Source organism: Pelodiscus sinensis, chromosome 14 (genome assembly GCF_052426305.1).
Source record: "Pelodiscus sinensis isolate ZL-2025 chromosome 14, ASM5242630v1, whole genome shotgun sequence".
In the NCBI taxonomy this organism is placed as follows: domain Eukaryota; kingdom Metazoa; phylum Chordata; order Testudines; family Trionychidae; genus Pelodiscus; species Pelodiscus sinensis.
The window spans coordinates 40,956,613-40,976,117 of record NC_143065.1 but is presented as its reverse complement, the minus strand read 5'-3'; the positions used below and the strand labels follow the sequence as shown (position 1 = coordinate 40,976,117).

At 48.1% G+C, this 19,505-nt stretch overlaps 1 protein-coding gene across 1 annotated transcript in view; it reads left to right on the top strand.

Annotated features, from left to right (window-relative positions):
* Window positions 1–2,726: 2,726 nt before the first annotated feature.
* Window positions 2,727–19,505, top strand: part of DPP8 (dipeptidyl peptidase 8) — a 41,060-nt gene continuing 24,281 nt past the window's right edge. The window contains exons 1-10 of the mRNA XM_075896894.2: window positions 2,727–2,797; window positions 6,706–6,767; window positions 7,684–7,953; window positions 9,597–9,709; window positions 11,285–11,458; window positions 12,359–12,527; window positions 14,122–14,232; window positions 16,406–16,534; window positions 17,556–17,617; window positions 19,144–19,244. Coding sequence (XP_075753009.1) covers window positions 7,695–7,953; window positions 9,597–9,709; window positions 11,285–11,458; window positions 12,359–12,527; window positions 14,122–14,232; window positions 16,406–16,534; window positions 17,556–17,617; window positions 19,144–19,244 — 1,118 coding nt within the window. The 5' untranslated portion in view covers window positions 2,727–2,797; window positions 6,706–6,767; window positions 7,684–7,694. The remainder of the gene's footprint in view (window positions 2,798–6,705; window positions 6,768–7,683; window positions 7,954–9,596; window positions 9,710–11,284; window positions 11,459–12,358; window positions 12,528–14,121; window positions 14,233–16,405; window positions 16,535–17,555; window positions 17,618–19,143; window positions 19,245–19,505) is intronic.

Sequence of the window (19,505 nt, the reverse complement as noted above, 5' to 3'; positions counted from 1 at the left end):
CTCCCCGAGGCAGCAAGGAGGAGGAAGTGACTAGTGAAATCACTAGTTGACTATCCGATAAGCATATGCTTATTGGATAGTCGACTAGTCGTTTCTATCCCTATCCATTACACAAGTGAAGGCTCCAATCCTGCATTGAGATGTATACAGGTGTATATTTGTGCCTGGCTAGAGCCCCCTTGACATGATGTGGATCCTTACTGGTGGGTGGGGTATACTCAGGGCCATCCCTAGTGGGCGGGGGCAACCCCGTTTCCTCTCCTGCCTCCATTGCATTCCTTGCCCAAAGCCCCTTCCCTCGAACTGTGTGATCTGGGGGGCTTGGTGTAGCGTGGCCCCCACTCACCACGGCAGCAGGAACCAGAGAGAACTGGCAGCCTGCCCATCTTTCAGCCTTCCATGTTCCCCTTCACCATGATGAAGTGGAGCACCCTGGGGGTGTTTTGCTTGCCACTGCTGCAGTGAAGCAGAGTGCAGCGGCTGGGAGATGGGTAGTGGGGTGGAGTGGGGTGCCAGGTTGCTCCAGCTACTGCTATGAGGTGAGGGGCAGAGGGCAACCCCTTCTGAGCCCCATGCCACGCCCCCAAGGAATCTCCTAGACTGCCCTGGACCCTGTCCATAGGACACTTGAAGTGGCCACCACAAGGGCCTCCAAAGCTGGAGGCTTGGGGCAGCTGCCCTGAACCATTCTATGGATGTGGCAGCTATGGGTGCACCAGCACAGACTTGCGAGACTGTGACCTAATGAGCTGCAGAACATTTTAATTCTGGGATGTCCTAAAAGTGCATTATTTGATGGGCAGTGACAGCTAGAGTAGATCTGGGGGTTCCAGAGTCTGCTTAAGAGCTGTTTGCTGGATGACAGTGAGTGCCCTGTGTCCTCCCAAGCTCATCTTTTTATACCAAAAGCTCTTTCTTTGGCAGAATTTCTGGAAAACCCTGTTTGACTAACTGCTCCAGCTGGGCTGCTTTTTGTTTACAAGTTCCAGAGTACTACACCCCTTCCCTAATGCCCAATTGTTGTCCCACAGGGGCTACCTCGTAATCCGACAGCAACGGATAGGTTCCCCCCAAAAATACTGTAATGCAGGGGTGGTCAGTAGGTGGGCTGCAGGTCAAAGCTGGACCCTGTAAGAACAGCAACACTGGGTCAGACCAAAGGTCCATCTAGCCCAGTATCCTGTCTTCTGACAGTGGCCAATCCCAGGTGCCCCAAAGGGAATGAACAGAACAGGTCATCATCAAGTAATCTCCTTGCCCATTCTCATAGAATACTAGAACTGGAAGGGACCTCGAGAGAGCATCAAGTCCAGTCCCCTGCCCTCACCATGGTGCAGGACCAAGCACCCTAGATCATCCCTGATGGATGATATTCTGACTAACAGTCATTACTGGACCTATCCTCCGTGAATTTATTTAGTTCTTTTTTGAACCCTGTTAGAGTCTTGGCCTTCACAGCATCCTCTGGCAAAGAGTTCTGGAGGCTGACTGTGTGTTATGAGGAGAAATACGTCCCTTTGCTCCTTTTAAGCCTGTTGCCTATTCATTTAATTTGGTGACCCTTAGTTCTTGTGCTATGAGAAGGCATAAATAGCACTTCCTTGTTTACTTTCTCCACACCAGTCATGATTTTATAGCCCTTCTATCACACCCCCTTTAGTCATCTTTTTTTCCCTGCTGAAGAGTCCCAGTCTTTTGTTAATCTTTCTGTCTATTTATTTATTGAGGGGAGACATCCACATCTGCATGCAGTATTCAAATGGTGGGTGTACCATGGGCTTAGATCCAGGTGATGGGGTATTTTCTACCCTTGCCGTAATGATTCCCAGCTTTGTTTGCTTGTTACACTGAGGCTTCCACTCCAGTGGCTGTTTCGGGAGAAGTCTCCACAGTGACTCCAACCTCTCTGTCCTGAGGGGTGATTTAGCTAATGTAGACCCAGCCACTGGAGAGGGACAGTGGAGATTGTCTGTCTTAATTGTCATGACTACCCCTTAGTATTTCCCCTGCCAGCTGGACCTGAATTATGCTTGGACCAAGAAATGGGGACCCTGACAGGCTGTCCCCGGAGAGGGGGGGGGTCCCTCACAGGCTGTCCCTGGAGAGGGGGGGGGGTCCCTGACAGGCTGTCCCTGGAGAGGGGGGGGTCCCTGACAGGCTGTCCCTGGAGAGGGGGGGGGGACCCTGACAGGCTGTCCCCGGGAAGGGGGGGGGTCCCTGACAGGCTGTCCCTGGAGAGGGGGGGTCCCTGACAGGCTGTCCCCGGGAAGGGGGGGGTCCCTGACAGGCTGTCGGGGGGGGGGGTCCCTGACAGGCTGTCCCCGGGAAGGGGGGTCCCTGAGAGGCTGTCCGGGGGGGTCCCTGAGAGACTGTCGGGGAGGGGGGGGTCCCTGACAGGCTGTCCCCGGAGAGGGGGGGTCCCTGACAGGCTGTCGGGGGGGGGTTCCTGACAGGCTGTGGGGGAGGGGGGGTCCCTGACAGGCTGTCCCCGGGGGGGGGGTCCCTGACAGGCTGTCGGGGAGGGGGGGTCCCTGACAGGCTGTCGGGGGGGTCCCACTGCCTGCCCAGGCTCCCTGTCCCCCCCCCCCGCCGCCCAGGGGCCGGGCCCAGCCCGCGGGGGCGGCGGGCGCGCTGCCGGCAGCGCCTCCTCCCTCCCTGCCGGGGGCAGTGTCCCGGCTCGGCCGCGCGGGCGGCTCTCGGGGCCGGGCTGCGGCTCCTGGCGCAGGGACTCAAGGAAACGGAAGCGGCGGCTGCGATCGCTGCTCCCGCCCGGGCCCGCCGCCGGGAGCGCCGCGCGGTGAGTACGGGCCGCCCGCCTCTCACCGCGGCCACGGGCCGGGACCCCCCCGCTTCCTTCCCACGGGCCGGGACCCCCCCGGGGCCCCACGGGCCGGGACCCCCCCCGTTTCGCCCCCCACGGGGCCGGGCTCCCCCCGCTTCCCCCCCCACGGGGCCGGGACCCCCCCGCTTCCCCCCCCGCGGGGCCGGGACCCCCCCGCTTCCCCCCCCACGGGGCCGGGACCCCCCCGCTTCCCCCCCCCACGGGCCGGGACCCCCCCGCCTCCGCCCCCGCCACGGGCCGGCACTGCCCCCCCCCGGGGCCCCCACGGGCCGGGACCCCCCCGCTTCCTTCCCACGGGCCGGCACTGCCCCCCCACGGGCTGGGACCCCCCCGCCCCCGCCACGGGCCGTCACTGCCCCCCACGGGCCGGGACCCCCCCGCTTCCCCCCCCCACGGGCCGGCACCTGCTCCCCCCCACGGGCTGGGACCCCCCCCGCCCCCGCCACGGGCCGGCACTGGGGGGCCGGGGCTCCCCCAACGGGCCGTAACTGGCCCTCCCCGCAGGGCTGGGACTCCCCCGCCCCCCCCCCCCCCCACGGGCCGTCACTGCCCCCCACGGGGCCGGGGCTCCCCCCCCCACTATCCCCTCTCCATGGGGCTATAACTGCCCCCCCCCCGCAGGGCTGAGTCTCCCCCACTTCCCCCCACAGGCCGTAACAGCCCCCCCAGGGCTGGGGCTCCCCCCCACTCTCTCCTCTCAGGGCTGGGGCTCCCCTGTTTCCACCGCCCCCCCGGGCTGTAACTGGCTCTGTCCTTGCAGGACCAGTACCCCACCAACCTCCCCTTCATGGTGCTGTAACTGCCCCCCCCCAGGGGGGCTGCCCCTGTCCCCTCCGCAGGACTGGAGCTGTCCCTGTTATCCTTCACCATGGAGTTGTAGCTGCTTCCCTTGCAGAGCCAGTGCCCCCCTCCATACCCTGCATTGAGTTGCCACCTGGCATATTCGCCCCATGGGGGCCCTGCCTCCCTGCTGGGCCAGTGCACTTCCCTCCCCCCTCCCCTGCAGGGCTGTTGCAGAGCAATCCCCCCCATCCCTTTCCAAGGCTATGCACACAGCTAGCACTCCCTCCCCACAACACATGCTTTCCTTTACCCCATCACAGCGCTCTCTGTCTTATCTCTGGTCAGGGCTACACACAATTCTTGTGCTCTCCTCATACACACCTTTGCAAATCTACACACTCACAGCTCCTGTGTTTCTTCCTTTGTGTAGCTACACACATCCTTGGGCTGCTTCTCCCCTCACCCCTGTGCTTCCTTCCCCTGCTCCATAAGTGCATGCATTCCTGCTGTGCTTTCCAACCTGCCAGACCATATACCCCCAATCCCCATATTTCCCCCCCACCTGGCAGGGCTCCCCATGAACCCCCTCCATGTGCCCATCTGCTCTCCACTGCAGGGCTTCTCTAGCCCCTGTGCTTTCCCCCACCTGCTATAAGTCTTTTATAATAACCCCCCATCCCTGTTTCCCACTAAAGCATGGGTTCCCAAACTGGGGTGTATGAAGACATTCCGGGGAGGGGGGCATGAGGCCACCCAACCTTCCTCTGCCCCCAAGTTTTGCTGCCCCGGTCAGTTCCTTTTTTCTCTTCTCTTCTCTTCTCTTCTCTTCTCTTCTCTTCTCTTCTCTTCTCTTCTCTTCTCTTCTCTTCTCTTCTCTTCTCTTCTCTTCTCTTCTCAACAAGTTTTGCTGCTATTTTTTGTGGGGAGGGGCCTGAAGGCTTTTCAAAAATCGAAAAGGGGGCATGATGCTGAAAAGTTTGGGAACCACTGCGCCGTAAGGGCTCTTGCCGTAAGGGCTTTATATGCTGGACTCTCATCCATAGCACTAAGTGACTTATCTGCAGGAATTGTCTTCCTGCCCACAAGCACCTTTGCCTACACTGGGACATGCTTCCTTTTGCGCTCTCACATGCATTTGGCCACTTCTGCCCTCTGCTGATGTGCCACTTGCACGCAGGATCCTTCCCTAGATGGGTCATGCCGGTAGGGTCATTGTGGCTTGGTGATACTTAGCTGTTATGCAGACATCACTGCCAGGTGAAACAGGATGTCTCAATGTACAGGAGCAAAATGCAGCTTTGGGAAAAAGCATAGGCTTGGGAAGAGCCTCCTTCTGCATATGTGACTATTTGGGTCAACACTTTCCAGACAGACCAATCAGGCCTGAATGGCTTTTTTCCTAACTTCACTCACACTCCAGTTAACAGGGATATTTAAAGTATGTGGTGGTGGGGAATCTCAGACCTTGCATCTCTCATACGCCACAATTCCCAAAGCTGCAGCAGTTATCCTAGCTTTTCTCTACGTTCCCCTGAATATCCTGAGAGATTGGGGGTGGAGAAGGTATGTATTAAGAATCAGCAAAATAACAAGTTCTTCTGCAGCGCTTCTTATTCATCTGTCTCAAAGTGCTCTGTCTTCTAAGCAACACTGCCTCTTTTTTCAAAAGAGGAAGTGATCCCTTTTTCCACCCAAGCTGCAGACCCCTTACTCTTACAGACTGAAAGCTGTTTGTTTTCAGCTGGCCATACTCCAACTTCCTCTCCTATTGCAGCATCCTCTCTTGACTTCTAATGCATCTGAATAGCTTGGAAGTCGTAGCTGTAATGAGAAAGTATGTCTTCCTAATTGGCTGTGTGGGCAGATGTATGGGCAGATGTTCAGCAAGCTCTCAAACCTGACCTGCCTGACACTTGCACAGCTTAGCCACTCAGAAGGATGTTATTCATAAGATATTGTTCTGTGACGGCTCGCGAGCAGACACAAATGTGGGCATCTAATTTCTCACTCTGGCTCTGTCCTCCGTGCAAGGTGCAGTGATGCCATGAAATGGGCTTAAGCAAGTGGTGTTTTGATTCCCTAAATATATTTGGGAGAGGGGTAAAAGGAGGGGGCAACCATGAGTGTCAACTGAGTGAAAGGGGCTGATGACATTTGTAATTCAAATTCAGCTGTGCGTGGGCAGACCTCTGCACCTATGTAAAATCCCGTTGTCTTCAACTCTTTATGTGGGTAGGCATTTTTCATGCTTATCTGCCTGTTAAAAGCTGCTGCTTTTTTTGAGGTATGTTGAAAATACTGCAGATTTTTGAAAACCTACCCAGATAGAAGAAATAACCAGGAATATTTTTTGGACATTATACAATATACAAGAGGCTTCTGATGCAAATGTGAGGTCTGACCTCCTCAGTTCTGCTAGGTTGTGAGAATAGTATTGTTTTAACCCACCTAAAATTTTGGACACTCATCCAATCATGCTTTGATTGTGGTGGCTGAGGCATATCTATTGTCTGTTTTGTGCATAGTGCGTTGCTGGGAGAAACAGGACAGAGATTTATTTGGAGAGGCCTAATGGCTGGAAAATGAGACTGAAACTGAGCGAACTTGGGTTTTATTTCCAGCACTGCTTGTAGCTTCCTGTGTGACCTTGGGCAGGTTGTTTCCCTTTCTTGTTCCTCAGTTTTCCCCTACTGAACATGGGGATAATGATGATAAACTCCTTTGTAATGCGCGTTGGGATCTACAGATGATCAGCTTTGGAAAATGTGATTATTTTGCAAAGAGGAGACCAAACTGGAATTTTTATCCAAACACATCCTCCCTAAACCCCTGAATTTCAGCTGTTTGTATTTCAGCGGGTCCCGTTTATCACCAGCTGCTTTGGCTGGTATCTGGTGTGTGTGTGTGTAGGGAGGTGGGGTGGGGGTGGGGGGAGAGAAACACGCTAGTGTGTGTGTGCGTGCGTATTGTAGTTGAACACAACTGTCTGGGAGCTTAAACTCGTGTCTGATATAACTTGGACTTGCAACAACATGGCACTTGTTTTATAAAATAAAATGTTTTATTTATTTTTGTTTTAGTTCTTGGATAACGTGCTGGACTCACACTCCTGTACGCTGGAGCTCTCTCTTCCCTAGAACAGGTACAAAACCCTTAACGTCAATACCATCTTCTTTACAATTCCCCACTGACCTTCCTCTGTGCTGAAATGACCTTCTCTAGGAGTAAGAAGTCAGTTCAGTTTCCATGCTGATGGCTCTCCATCCTGGCAAACTGAACATTAGCCCAGTTTGTTAACTTCTGAAATGGGGTTCTGGGAAAACATAAAACATGCATCAGGTTTGTTGCTAGATGTTCACTTTGCTCTATTGGAACTTAATGACACAACGGCATAGCAATGTCTTGTGTCTAAGGAATGTTGAACCTCAATGTCAACTGTTATTGTAATATGTGCATCATTATTATTTAACAGTAGCCACACTGTAATGCATAAATGCCCTGATTAGGGTCAGGTTGCATTACACAAAAGTAGACTTGATCTCTGCCTTCTAACTTACCAAGTGAACACAAGAAAGAGGACAGTGTTAAGAAGATCCTGTAGTTGCATGGGCCAACAGTTTGGTTCCATGTACAGTATTTGAAAACTTCCCCCCGACTACTGCACAGCCTTAGTCATCGTTGGTTGTAGTGTAGGCTTATACTGTGAAGGTAGGTAACGTGCAGGGTCGTGACAGAGAAAAGTAGTCCTGCAAGATTTAAAAAGAACCACCAAGAAATTGTGGTACCCCCTCCATAAAACGGGAGTAAACAGCTATTTAACAAGTTTAGAAAACTTCATATAAAATATACGTTGATCTTAATCCCAGTCCCACAAGTTTGGGCCTGAATGATGACAAAGTGTTTTCCAAAATGAATTTTTTTTCCCAAACTTGTATTGGAATAGCTGTTTGCTTGCATTGTTTTCATTGGGCAATTTCTTCTTTGGAGTTGAAAGTGCATATCTGCTAGCTCACTAAAAGGCAGCTGTCTGAAGTATCCCATATGTCCTGTTCTTTCAGAAACATGCAACATGGCAGCAGCCATGGAAACTGAACAGCTGGGTCTTGAAATCTTTGGAACGGCTGATTGTGAGGAACATGCTGAGGCAGAGGAGCAGCCAAAGCTGGAACCCTTCTATGTGGAGAGGTATTCCTGGAGTCAGCTTAAAAAACTGCTCACAGATACTAGGAAGTATCATGGCTACATGGTAGCCAAGGCTCCTCATGATTTCATGTTTGTGAAGAGAAATGACCCAGAAGGACCCTTTTCTGATAGGATCTACTATCTAGGTAAGTTACTAGCATGACCCATATTTTGATTCAATCCCAGACAGCTTCGGTGGGAGGTTTAGAGTTCTTCCAATGAATGAGATTTATTGGGTAGCGAAACCAGGAGGACTCAGTATGGGGTTGATGCTAGAATTATTGGCCAGACTAAGTGATCATTCTGTCCTTTCATGTCTTAAAATTTTTTGGGAAAAAAATCTCTCAAAGGGAAGTGGGGAGGATGGTGGAAACATCATCATTTGGAACTCTTAGAACTGAACAAAGAATTAGGGTTTTCCCTAAAGAATACTTTCAGCTGGAGAGATGGAGTAGCTGCCTGTGGATGTCTTTCTGGGCTGATGTCTCTCGTTGTTGTGGATTTTATACTATTAAAAATTAGTTTGAAACACCCTTCTCCCCCCCAAATATTGGGAGACCTTTTTTACATATTTGCTTGCAACCTGCTGGAGAGGGAAAAGAGCACATCTATATATTGGCCATCTAAAAAGAGAAATTGTAAGCAAAACTTTCAGGCACATCAGGGTTTAATAATTTTGAAATGTCCATCTGGTCCTGGTATTCACTTTCCAGAGAATTTCAGTATTTTAATAGCAGCATGTTGCTGTGGTGCTTTGATCGGAAATTTCCCCTGCACTTTCCCTCCCCCTGCCACCACCCGTTCTATGAAGGTTGGGTCAGCTGACCCAAGTGTTGTGTAAATATCCTGGCTCCAACCCAATCCCAAAAGTCCAAACCAGCAATTTTTAGCCTTTTGAGCCCAAATCAACTAGTCTCTTATCTTCCATTTGTAGATGTCCCCTTAAACTCTGATTAACCATTCAGAATGCAGGTGTGGAACCTCACTGAAATCCATGGAGTGCCACACTCTGGTCCCAGAATTGAAAGTGACACATCTGTCCCTCTTCAGTTACCCCACTAATAAAAAGGGGATTGGTAACATTTTAACTGGCCTTCATAGAATCCCTGTGAGGCTGTTTAATGGACACTGTCAACTTGAAACGTCATCCATTAATAGCTATACTTTAAAAGTAGTGTCAGGAACTACACCAACCGTGCCACTCCATCACATTTGTATATGTTTAAAAGGTATATATCTTTATGCTGCTATGTGAAAAGCCCATGCAATTAACTGGGGGAAAGTGGCTGATACAAGGAATGTGAAACTGATTAAACACTAAGCAATGAGAGAAATTTGTTCTTTCTTGCTGGAGACATGGCCTTCTTTTAACAAAAGGAGTAAAAAATCTTCAGGTAGAAGAGTGACTATCATGTTGAAAGTGATCCATAAATAGGTCCAGTTCTGCTGCTGCTGAAGTCAGTGGCAAAACTCCTTACTGCTGGAGCTTAATTTTGAAATGTCCATCTGGTCCTGGTATTCACTTTCCAGAGAATTTCAGTGTTTTAGTAGCAGCATGTTTTTGGCCTTGCTGTGGTGCTTTGATCAGAAATTTCCCCTGCACTTCCCCTCCCCCTGCCACCACCCGTGCTATGAGTGAGGCTGCAATGTGCAGACTTTCCGTGGTTCCCCCTTAGGGAGTCTTTTGCTCATGCTGCTGTTGTGTCTTTTGGTTTCTGTCTTTATCAACTCCCAGCAGAGCATTTGTCATATTTTAATAATGGGGACTGACTCCTTTTTTCCTTTACAGCCATGTCTGGTGAGAACAGGGAGAACACGCTGTTCTATTCAGAAATCCCCAAATCCATCAACAAAGCTGCAATCCTAATGCTTTCCTGGAAACCCCTTTTGGATCTGTTTCAGGTAGGTGAACATCGTGATGCCTCTTTCTCTTCCTGGCAGGCACTCTCACTGCTCAGGCAAGCTGGAGTTATTGCCGTTGTGAGCCACCAACAGCCAATGCAGTGAGTGTCTGAAGGTCTTAAACATTTTTACTTTCCCCCATGCTTAGCTAACTTCTTTACTGTTACACTTTCCTCTTGCCAACATTAGGAATGTTGTGACCTTTAGTAAATCATACAGAAAAAAATCCTTTTCTGATGGTTTCTGCTCCCCCTGCAGAGGTTGCAATTGCTGCATGACCGGTGGCAGTAATTTTTCTGAAGGAAGAGCAAGGGATTTATTGTAGAAGCCTCACTTCTTGTGAGTCCAACTGTATAGTCAGAAGGCACCTGGTTTAAAGGTGTTACAGCCTTTGCCATCTCCAAATCCCTCCTCTACCAGTCTACTGTCTGGCTGGTGTGTCAGCTGCAAGACTGCCTTAGTCCACAGTGAATACCATGCTGTGAAGGGAGTTATTGATCTACATGCTTGATCCCCCACCTGCTCGTGGTCCTTATGTTAGACACACATCTGTCAGGGATGGTCTTAGATGGTACTTGGTCCTTCTGTGAGTGCAGGATACTAGACTTGATGACCTCACAAGGTTCCTTTCAGTGAAAAGGCCCTGTGGATGCTTTTGGTGTAAAAGCATCTTATTTTGGCTTAGCTTAAGCTGATTAGGAGAAGGTTTTAAAAAACCAAAATGAACTATTTGTATTCTGAAATGAGTGTCCAGATCACCTTTCGACGGCAATTTAACTGTATTTGAAAAAATCTATTCAAGTTATGAAAGTGCGTCTTTCACAGATAGGCAAGCTCTAAGTCATATCCATGCAACTTGTGTGTAGGCCAGCCCTAGTCACTTTTGGTTTCTGTCCTTTCCTTGAGAGCCAGAGCTGCAACCAACAGGAAGGAACATTCTCCTCTCTTTTCCTGTTCATTGGCTCAAAAGGGCGTACGTAAAACTCCCGAGACAGAATTGGCCTATGTCTGCCCTCCATGCACTGACATTGGGAAAAGGGTGGATCCTGCAGAGGAAATGGCTGCCTCTACGAGGAACATCACAAACATGGTTAAGATAAGATCCCCAAAGACTGCATGTTGCAGGGAGACTTCCCAGACCACTATGCATAAGAGCCCAAAGGGGCATTATCTGCTTCTACCCTCCTTTCCACCGTAAAGGGCGCTATTCATCAGACTCTTTCTTCTGTCTCATATCAGCAGGACCTTCTGCTCTTGTTCTCCACAGGGTAAATTGGGAATAACTCCTTTTGAATTGGTGGCAGAATTACAACAGGCTTTACAATGAGGTGAGATCGAATCTGGCCCACAGTTACTGGTACAAAGACAGACACTCAAGAATACGCAGGCTGCTTGCCACGTGTGGCATTTTCATTGGATAAACGCATTTTCTTTGTTTGCCAGAGATGCTAACCTGGTACTCAAGCAGCCAGCCGTCCTTGGCTCTTTGGTGCTGGCGGAGATGCCTTATGCACTTTGAGGATACCCCGTAAAAAGTAGAGCGAGCCACATGACTTCTCTTCTCTTCCTATTCAGGCCTCCCTGGACTATGGGATGTATTCCCGCGAAGAAGAATTACTGCGTGAGAGAAAGCGCATTGGGACAGTCGGAATTGCCTCTTACGATTATCACAGAGAAAGCGGCACTTTTTTGTTTCAGGCTGGCAGTGGAATTTACCATGTAAAAGATGGCGGTCCTCATGGATTTACTGTGAGTTCCTGCGCATTGCTAATCCTCATGTTAATGGACTGTGTGAGGAATTTGTTTGTAGGAGGGTCAAGGCAATGGGATTGATTTGTAGATCAAGCAGCCAGTTATGGATGCTGAGGGTCACTGAAATGTGTTCTCCAGATGGGAGGAAATTGCGTAAAGCCAGTTATCAGTAATGTTGAGCAGAAAAGGAAGAGAGGATAAAGGCATGAGGGCATAGTAGCATTTTCTGGATTTATGGGTTAGCCTAAGAGTCTTTCCATGAAATTACTTGTTACAAGGTTGCTAGTCGTCAGAGTGGGCTGAAGAATTGAGATGAGAACTTTGTGGCAGAGCAGCTGGGTTCACTGCTACCAAAGTGCAGAAGCTGGACTCTGACTTCCAAGCCAGAGTAATTTCTTTTTAATATAACAAATGCCTGTTGTCACTCTAATCATATCATCTGATGGATGCTGCTGCATTCTCAGCAGGGTTAGTGGACGAGGCTATTGCGTGCTTCAGCCAGCTCATCCATCAGGGTGAGGCCTTTTTTTTTTTTTTAAAAAGCCTTTGTAAACAAGCTGACTTTCTGCTAGTGCGGATAAAAGCTGTCTGTCTTTGGGGGCGTTAGCGTGGCATCTGTGGAACCACTCAATAGGCACGTTGGCAGCAGAAGCTTCCAGGCAGACACTGTGTGGGTTATTTTTGTTGTTCTAGGTCAAAAAGGGTTTGCTTCCTCTCACACTAAATCCTCGCATTTGAATGCAAGTAGAAGTTGGTTACTCAGGGCTGGTAACACTTGTATCTGTGCTTAATGGTAACTATCCATCTTTTTGGAGATGAACAGAATAACACAGTTCATCTCCTGTTGTCAGTGTGTCTTATATTGCTGTCTAATTGTTTTTTTCTTTTTTTAAACAGCAACAGCCTTTAAAGCCCAATTTAGTGGAGACCAGTTGTCCAAACATACGGATGGATCCAAAACTGTGTCCAGCTGATCCAAACTGGATTGCATTTATCCATAGTAATGACATCTGGATATCTAATATACTCACCAAAGAAGAAAGGAGGATAACCTTTGTTCATAATGGTAATGAATCTTCCATTTGCAGTCCAGATCTTTGATCTCTTCAGCCTTGTGTCTGTGTGTGGATACTCTGTAGACGAATTTTGGCTCTGGTGTTAATGGCTCCTATTGAAATTTGTGATTCTTGCCCCTGTTTCTTGCAGGGTTGAATTTTACCATTTGTAAGTCACGTTCTTTGTCAGCGATGGGCAGCCTAGGCTAATGAGTGGGGCGCATGAGTGGTCTTTCTTCATCTCAGTGGCCCAAAAGTTTGTTGTAACCAAGATGGCCTCCTAGGACAGGGTCATTTTACTAATTGCACTTGTGTACCTACAATTTGCAGGGTGGGACGACTGAGTCATACTAGCGCTTTGAATGCAGAGGGAGCGCCCGGTTCTCTCGGTCAATGTTGTGTGCATTCAGCACACACCTCACTTCTCGTGCCATTGCTTTCAATCCATGTGACTGTAGTAATACTAGAAGGAAAACATCTATGTGGACTAAACCAGCAGAATCGGGGGCAGCGGTAAACAAAGTGTCTCATGAGCCACACACAGAACCCTGATGGGCCACAGGTTGCTTACTTCCATTTTTGTGTTTCTGCTGTTGGCATCATGGAGAAATTCATTCCCATGTCTGCAGAGTCTGGCGAGATGGCTCATTCCCTGAATGCCTCAGGGAGGCTTTTCTCCTTGAACCCAAAGTTTCCCCTTTTCTCTGTGGCTGCTTCCTTCAGAGAGGAGGTGCAGTGAGCTGGGCAGAATGGGAGGAGACTGCAGCATGTCTGATCACTGGTGGGCAAAACTCTAAAAAAGTGATCTAAAGACCTTCTGACTTGCATGCTTGCATCTGCCTCTTGTTCAGATAATAATTTATTTCTCTTTCTTCACTTCCACCTTCAGCTGTATTTTACAAATATAGCAGTGTGTGATTTGGATGAAGGGACGGGGCAATACCTATTTCTAGGGTGGATAAAAATACATTAAAAATAATTTTTTTGTACGAGTTAAATACATTTTTCTTTTTAAATGTTAACCTATTAAATATGAAACTGACAAACTGTGTTAAGACAGCCTTAGCTTCCTAAAATCTATATAAATAAAGAATGCTGCATTAAGGAGCCATCCTCACATTTTAAATAGTTTAAGGGTGTTGCTTTTTTCAGTGGTACAGGGAAGCATGGGGGGACAATACCTTTAACTTCTGAGCTCAACTCAAAGTAAGTCACAGTGTCATGCCCTACATGAGATATCTATATTATTTTCAGTCTTTACCTGCGGGGGTGAGGGGGGGAGGTGAGTGCTGGTATTTGTTTTTTGCCAATGTATGTACTGAAAGTTCTGTACTGTTGTGCAGAAACACTTTTGCTATAATTACTTTAGGTTTTAGTTAAGCGATCAGATACAAAGAGGATGTTTTCTTTATTAGTAGCCATTCATTTAAAATTGGGAAACTGGTTGGAAGTTGAAAAAAACCCTGGAAAACAAACCTTTCTGCTGTTTGTGCCAGAGGGCAGTTTGGCCCATCGTTGGATAAACACAACTTGGGAGTGGTTTTAGAAGCTGTGGCAGCATATAAGCTCCGATCTTGCCTAACACTCTCTCGTGTTGCCTGTTAGAATTGTCCAACATAGAAGAGGATCCCAGATCTGCTGGGGTGGCTACTTTTGTGCTGCAGGAGGAGTTCGATAGATACACTGGCTACTGGTGGTGTCCGAATGCTGAGCCAAGTAAGTATGCCAAGTGTCTGACAGGCATGAAACATTGTCACGCTGCCTGGAGTGCCTACTTCCAGGGCAGACTGTCAAAAATAGGGCAGACTTCCCAAACTGGTGGTGTGTTCTAGAATTAGATTTCACCAACTTAGTCCCCAATGTGACCTCACAAAGTACTACAAGTCGTCTTACAATGAATTCATAGAAAGTTCTCTTAGACCGGAGGGGAGGCGCGGGGAGCAGTGGGTCATTGCAGAAGCTAGCCTAATTCCCAGACAGCATAGAAAGCACAAATTGATAGCCCTGGGCCACTCCCTTTCTGCCTCTTCCTGCCCCCCAGCCGCTTCAACTCCCCTAGTGCTTTGTTGGTGCAATCAGTTCATTGCAAGCCCTGATGCTCTGGCCGCGAATGCAGTTCCGTCTAGGTGGAAGTCTTGGGAGGTGCTCAAGGGGTGTGAGGTGGGAGTGGGCTGCATAAGGGTGGGGGGGCTGGGCCATGCCTGACTGTTTGAGGAGGCACAGCCTCTCCCAGCCTTCCCTACCCAGCCCTCCATACAATTTCTGTACCTGATGTGGCCCTCACCAAAATCAGAAAACATTTAGGTTTTATCCAGTCCCAAGAAGACCCATCACTCACCCAGGTTGATTTGCATCCTAGATATCACACCAAAGACAATGCTGGTAGCTAATTCTATAGCAAACGAAAGGTTTATTGGAAAAAGGAAATGAATTATTAAGTGGTTGAAAGAGGTAAAATCCATATTTTACTGGTGATTCACAGTCTATAATTCCAAATGGTAACAGAGATGTAGCAATCTGTCAGTTTCCCAAAAGTCTTTGAGGGCTACGCATAATAACTCTGAGCATCTCCATCTTCAGCCTTATGGAATCCAAGCAGTCCAGAGATGAAGAAGTTTTCTTGGGTGCTTATTGACAGTTTCTTCCTACAGAAACAAATTGACATTCCAGCTACCCACGCGTACTTTTTTTTCCCCCTGATGGAGGAGAGAGGAATGCGTTTACAGTCGTTGACTTCCTGTCCTCACACACAGTGACCGCTTGCTTTGAAATGCACTGGAATTAGCTCCTTCCTGCTCGAGTTCTTCATTTACATTACTTGAGGCATGTTTCTGTGTGATCAGTTCCTTAGGGTTTGTCTACACTACACAGCTTTTAGCAGCACGGCTTTGTCACTAAAAGTCTGCCAATGTAAAAGTCTGTTAATGTAAAGGAGAGCGCTACTGACTACAGGCTATTCACAGCACCACTTGCTGCGGCAAAACCTCTGTCTTTGGGGGCTTTTTTAAGCATCTTCTAACAAAAGTGTTGTCGTTCAGTTGGTAATGTGGACAAAGCTTTAGTTTCAGGGGCTCCGGGCCTTATACATGCTCTGGAATGTTTCACTTCCTGCTTCTCAGCCCACTTTGCGGTAGGACCCTCTCTGTGTAACTTCACAACAGTCTGTTGTGTAATGCACGAGGCCCCAGACAAAACTATGATTTCAGAGGGAGGGAGTAAGGCGGTGAGCCCTTAAGGAATGAAGAGTTGCTTTTAGACAAATATCTTTATAATAAAATTGGAGAAAAGAACAAGAGAAAGGAAGTATGTACAATATGGAGCATTTCTCTGTTCATGAGAGACCAGCTCATGGTTGGGTCATGTAACCCAGAAGGAAGAGATTTTTACTAACACAAGTTCTAACAGCGTTTGTCAGGCTACGTCTACACTGCGCTGGTTTTTCGCAAGAAAGATGCAAATGAGGCTAAGCATGGAATATTGCTGAGCCTCATTTGCATAATTAATGAGCGGCTGCTTTTTGCGCAAGAGCCGTTTTTTCAGGGGAAAAAAAGCAGAAAAACGGCTCTTGCACAAGAGGGTTTTTTTTGTTCCTTTTTGCGCAAAAGCCTCTTGTTCAAAAAGTAGCCTCTCATTAATTATGCAAATGAGGTTCAGCGATATTCCACGCTTAGCCTCATTTGCATATTTCTTGTGCAAAACCTGCACCGTGTAGCCATAGCCTCAGAGATTGAAGATTGTTTGGTGAAGTGAAAGGTCAAATTCACTTTACTGCCTAGTTGGAGCAGTGGCATGTGGAATACAATAGAGCTTCTTGAAAGGAACATGCCATTGTGTGAGATATTTATGTTACAGCTGTGTTGAATGTGAACAAATATTTGTTCTTTTCTAGCTGCCACCGGGGGCAAAATTCTTAGGATTCTTTATGAAGAAAATGATGAGTCAGAAGTGGAAATTATTCACGTCACATCACCCATGCTGGAGACCAGGAGGACGGATTCTTTTAGATATCCCAAAACTGGTGAGACCATTGCTCTCTTCTCTCCTCTTTCTTCCTTCTCATCGTATTCTTCCTGTTTTGTGGCAATGCCCATATTAGCCTCCAAAGACAAGATTGTGTGAATGGTGCTGCCTGGGTTAATCCGTGTGGCTCTTTTAACTGACTGCTGTCCTGGTGCACTGAACGTGGCTGGAAAAGCAGTCTCCATGAACATCAAGCTTTCCAGCCACATGGGTGGCATAGGTCCTAAGTTCATTGCCGAGCCTGGGTCTGTTGTGAGTTGGCAGCACACTGCTGTGTCTTCACTCTTCTGGAGCTGCTGTCCTACGTTTGTCTGACACTGTGATGTTTCTCTTTACAACGCTGAATCTCAGTGTGAACTCTGCTGAGAGATCACATTGCGCTGTCGCTGGCAGTGCACTAGTGATGTGGCATATGGATTAGGAGCGCTGTGTGCTGGGCACACCTCAGATCCGGACACTTTCTGCTTAGAGCCTGGGCCACAGGCTTTGTGCACTCCTGACCCAATGTACAACCAGTAGGTCCTGGCAAGAGTAGGTCTCCGGCAGCCAGACTTGGGTCTTTACAGATATTGTTTTGCAGCAGGAGGGTGAGACAGTATAGAAGCAAATATAATTGGGCATTGGCGTATGGTAACATTTGGAAGTGGGGAGGCAGAGGTGACATATAGCGTTCTGAAGGCTGACTTACAACTACATGTGAAGATCATACTGCAAGTCTAACCAGGTCAACACCTGTACTGGAGAGCTGCTGTTCTTACAGCAGGTTATGCAGTTCCATTCCATGCCTCCTCTCCCTACATCTCAGGCCGATCTGTTACTTCCTCTTTGCCGCAGAGTCCATGCCCTCCACGGGCAGCATGTTGAGGCTAATGAGTCAAAGTGTGTTCTGTTCTTTGCTCGCTCCATTTCTACATGAACCTACTTTCCAAATTGTTCAAAACATGGACATGTCCTCTTGGAGGCAAACCCCTTTTCTGTTGCACAGCTGGTGTGTCTGTTAATGTCTGTCTGTTTTATAGGTACAGCAAATCCAAAGGTCACTTTTAAGATGTCTGAAATAACAGTTGATGCTGAAGGAAGAGTAAGTTTTTAAGCTCCATTTACTTTCTACATTTAATTTACATCAATGACTTTTTATTTAATTAGTATCTCCTGTCAGAGCAAGCAGATATGCAAGTGTCACCATGTTTCTAACAGAATAGCTCCATTCTAGTACCAGATACCTGGTGTGTGGGTATCACAGCACGCCTCCTGTCCTGTCACCATGCTGAGAAGTCATGTTCCAGGGTGTTCCGTTTCCACTGTGGGTGATCAGACCTTCTGTTCTGGTGTCTAGTCGGCTGCAGATGCAGCTTCATGGGAAAGCCTGAACTGGGAAAAGAATTTATCATCATAGAATCCTGGGATTGGAAGAGGCCTCAGGCGATCAAGTCCAACCCCCTGCCCAAGGCAGGAGCAACCCCAACTAAATCAACCCATCCAGGGCTCTGTCAAGCCAGGACTTAAAAACCTCTAGGGCTGGAGATTCCACAACCTCCCTAGGTAACCCATCCCAGAGGTTTACCACTACATCTGTACATGTGTTCCTGCTCAGGATCTTCTGATGGCCACAAAGGCTGTCAGAGCAGGCTTGTCCAGCCCAGTGCAAGATCTCGTAACCAACATCAGCTGGATACAGCAACCCTCAGTGTATAATTAGGGTCAGGATTTTGCCATTAGTGGCTAGTAGTTAGGTAACTGACATTGGTGCCAACTTCCAGTGTAGACAGGCAAAGGAATCACAATCTAGGATTTGTTGTAGTCTAACTGTAAACAGTGAGGAAACTGAGGCAAGGAGGGGAGAGGTCACTTGCCCAAGGTCGCCCAGCAGTCCAGTGGCAGAGCTGGGAATGGAACCCAGATCTCTTGGGCCTCAGTCCTCTGTGATAGGGGTTTGCAGCCCTTTGGCTATCATTGTGTCTGGGGGATGGATGGCTGTAATGGGCGAGGAATGAAATGTAAAACCTCAAAAGCTGACTTGGAGACATGAATACTGGGCCTACACATGGATTGATAACTGGTTAAAAGATGGGAAACAAAGGGTAGGAATAAATATGGTCAGTTTTCAGAGTGGAGAGAGGTAACTAGTAGTGTCTCCCAAGGGTCGGTCTAGGGATCAGTCCTATTCAACATATTTATAAATGATCTGGAGAAAGGGGTAAACAGTGAGGTGGCAAAATTTGCAGATGATTCTAAACTGCTCAAGATAATTAAGACCAAAGCAAACTGTGAAGAGCTTCAAAGGGATCTCCCCAAATTAGGTGATTGGGCAACAAAATGGCAAATGAATTTTAATTTTGATAAATGCAAAGAAATGCACATTGGAGAAAATAATCCCATCTATATGTACAAAATGATGAGGACTAAATTAGCGAATACCACTCTAGAGAGATCTTGGAGTCATTGTGGATAGATGTCACGTGTACACTGACGTTGCTCTGTACAGTGGAAGGTTTTTAGTCTGTGTAGATATATGCCCCCCCCCCATATACACACACTGTACCTTTGCGAGGTTATTTTGGTATCACTGGTATCATATTTTGGTTATGTTGCTGTGCTCTTCAACAGATTGCTGCTGTCATGGATAAAGAACTGGTGCAACCATTTGAGATCCTCTTTGAAGGAGTAGAGTATATTGCTAGAGCTGGATGGACTCCAGAAGGAAAATAGTGCGTATGTTAAACCTGTGTCTGCTTACAGGGATTGGTACGGTTAGAAATGGACTGTTCTGGCTTGTGTCCTTCCTTAAGCCTGCCCTTGTTTCTGCGCAGCTCCTCACTGGTTTGAGTGGTGGGATGGAGGAACTGCTGCAAAAATCACATCAAATTGTCAGTCTCTGGTACTTCTCTAGCCCCATCACTACAGCAGCCGAGCACCTCGCAGTCTTTTTAATGTAGCTATTCTCCCAATCGATGTTTCCCTCCGTTTTT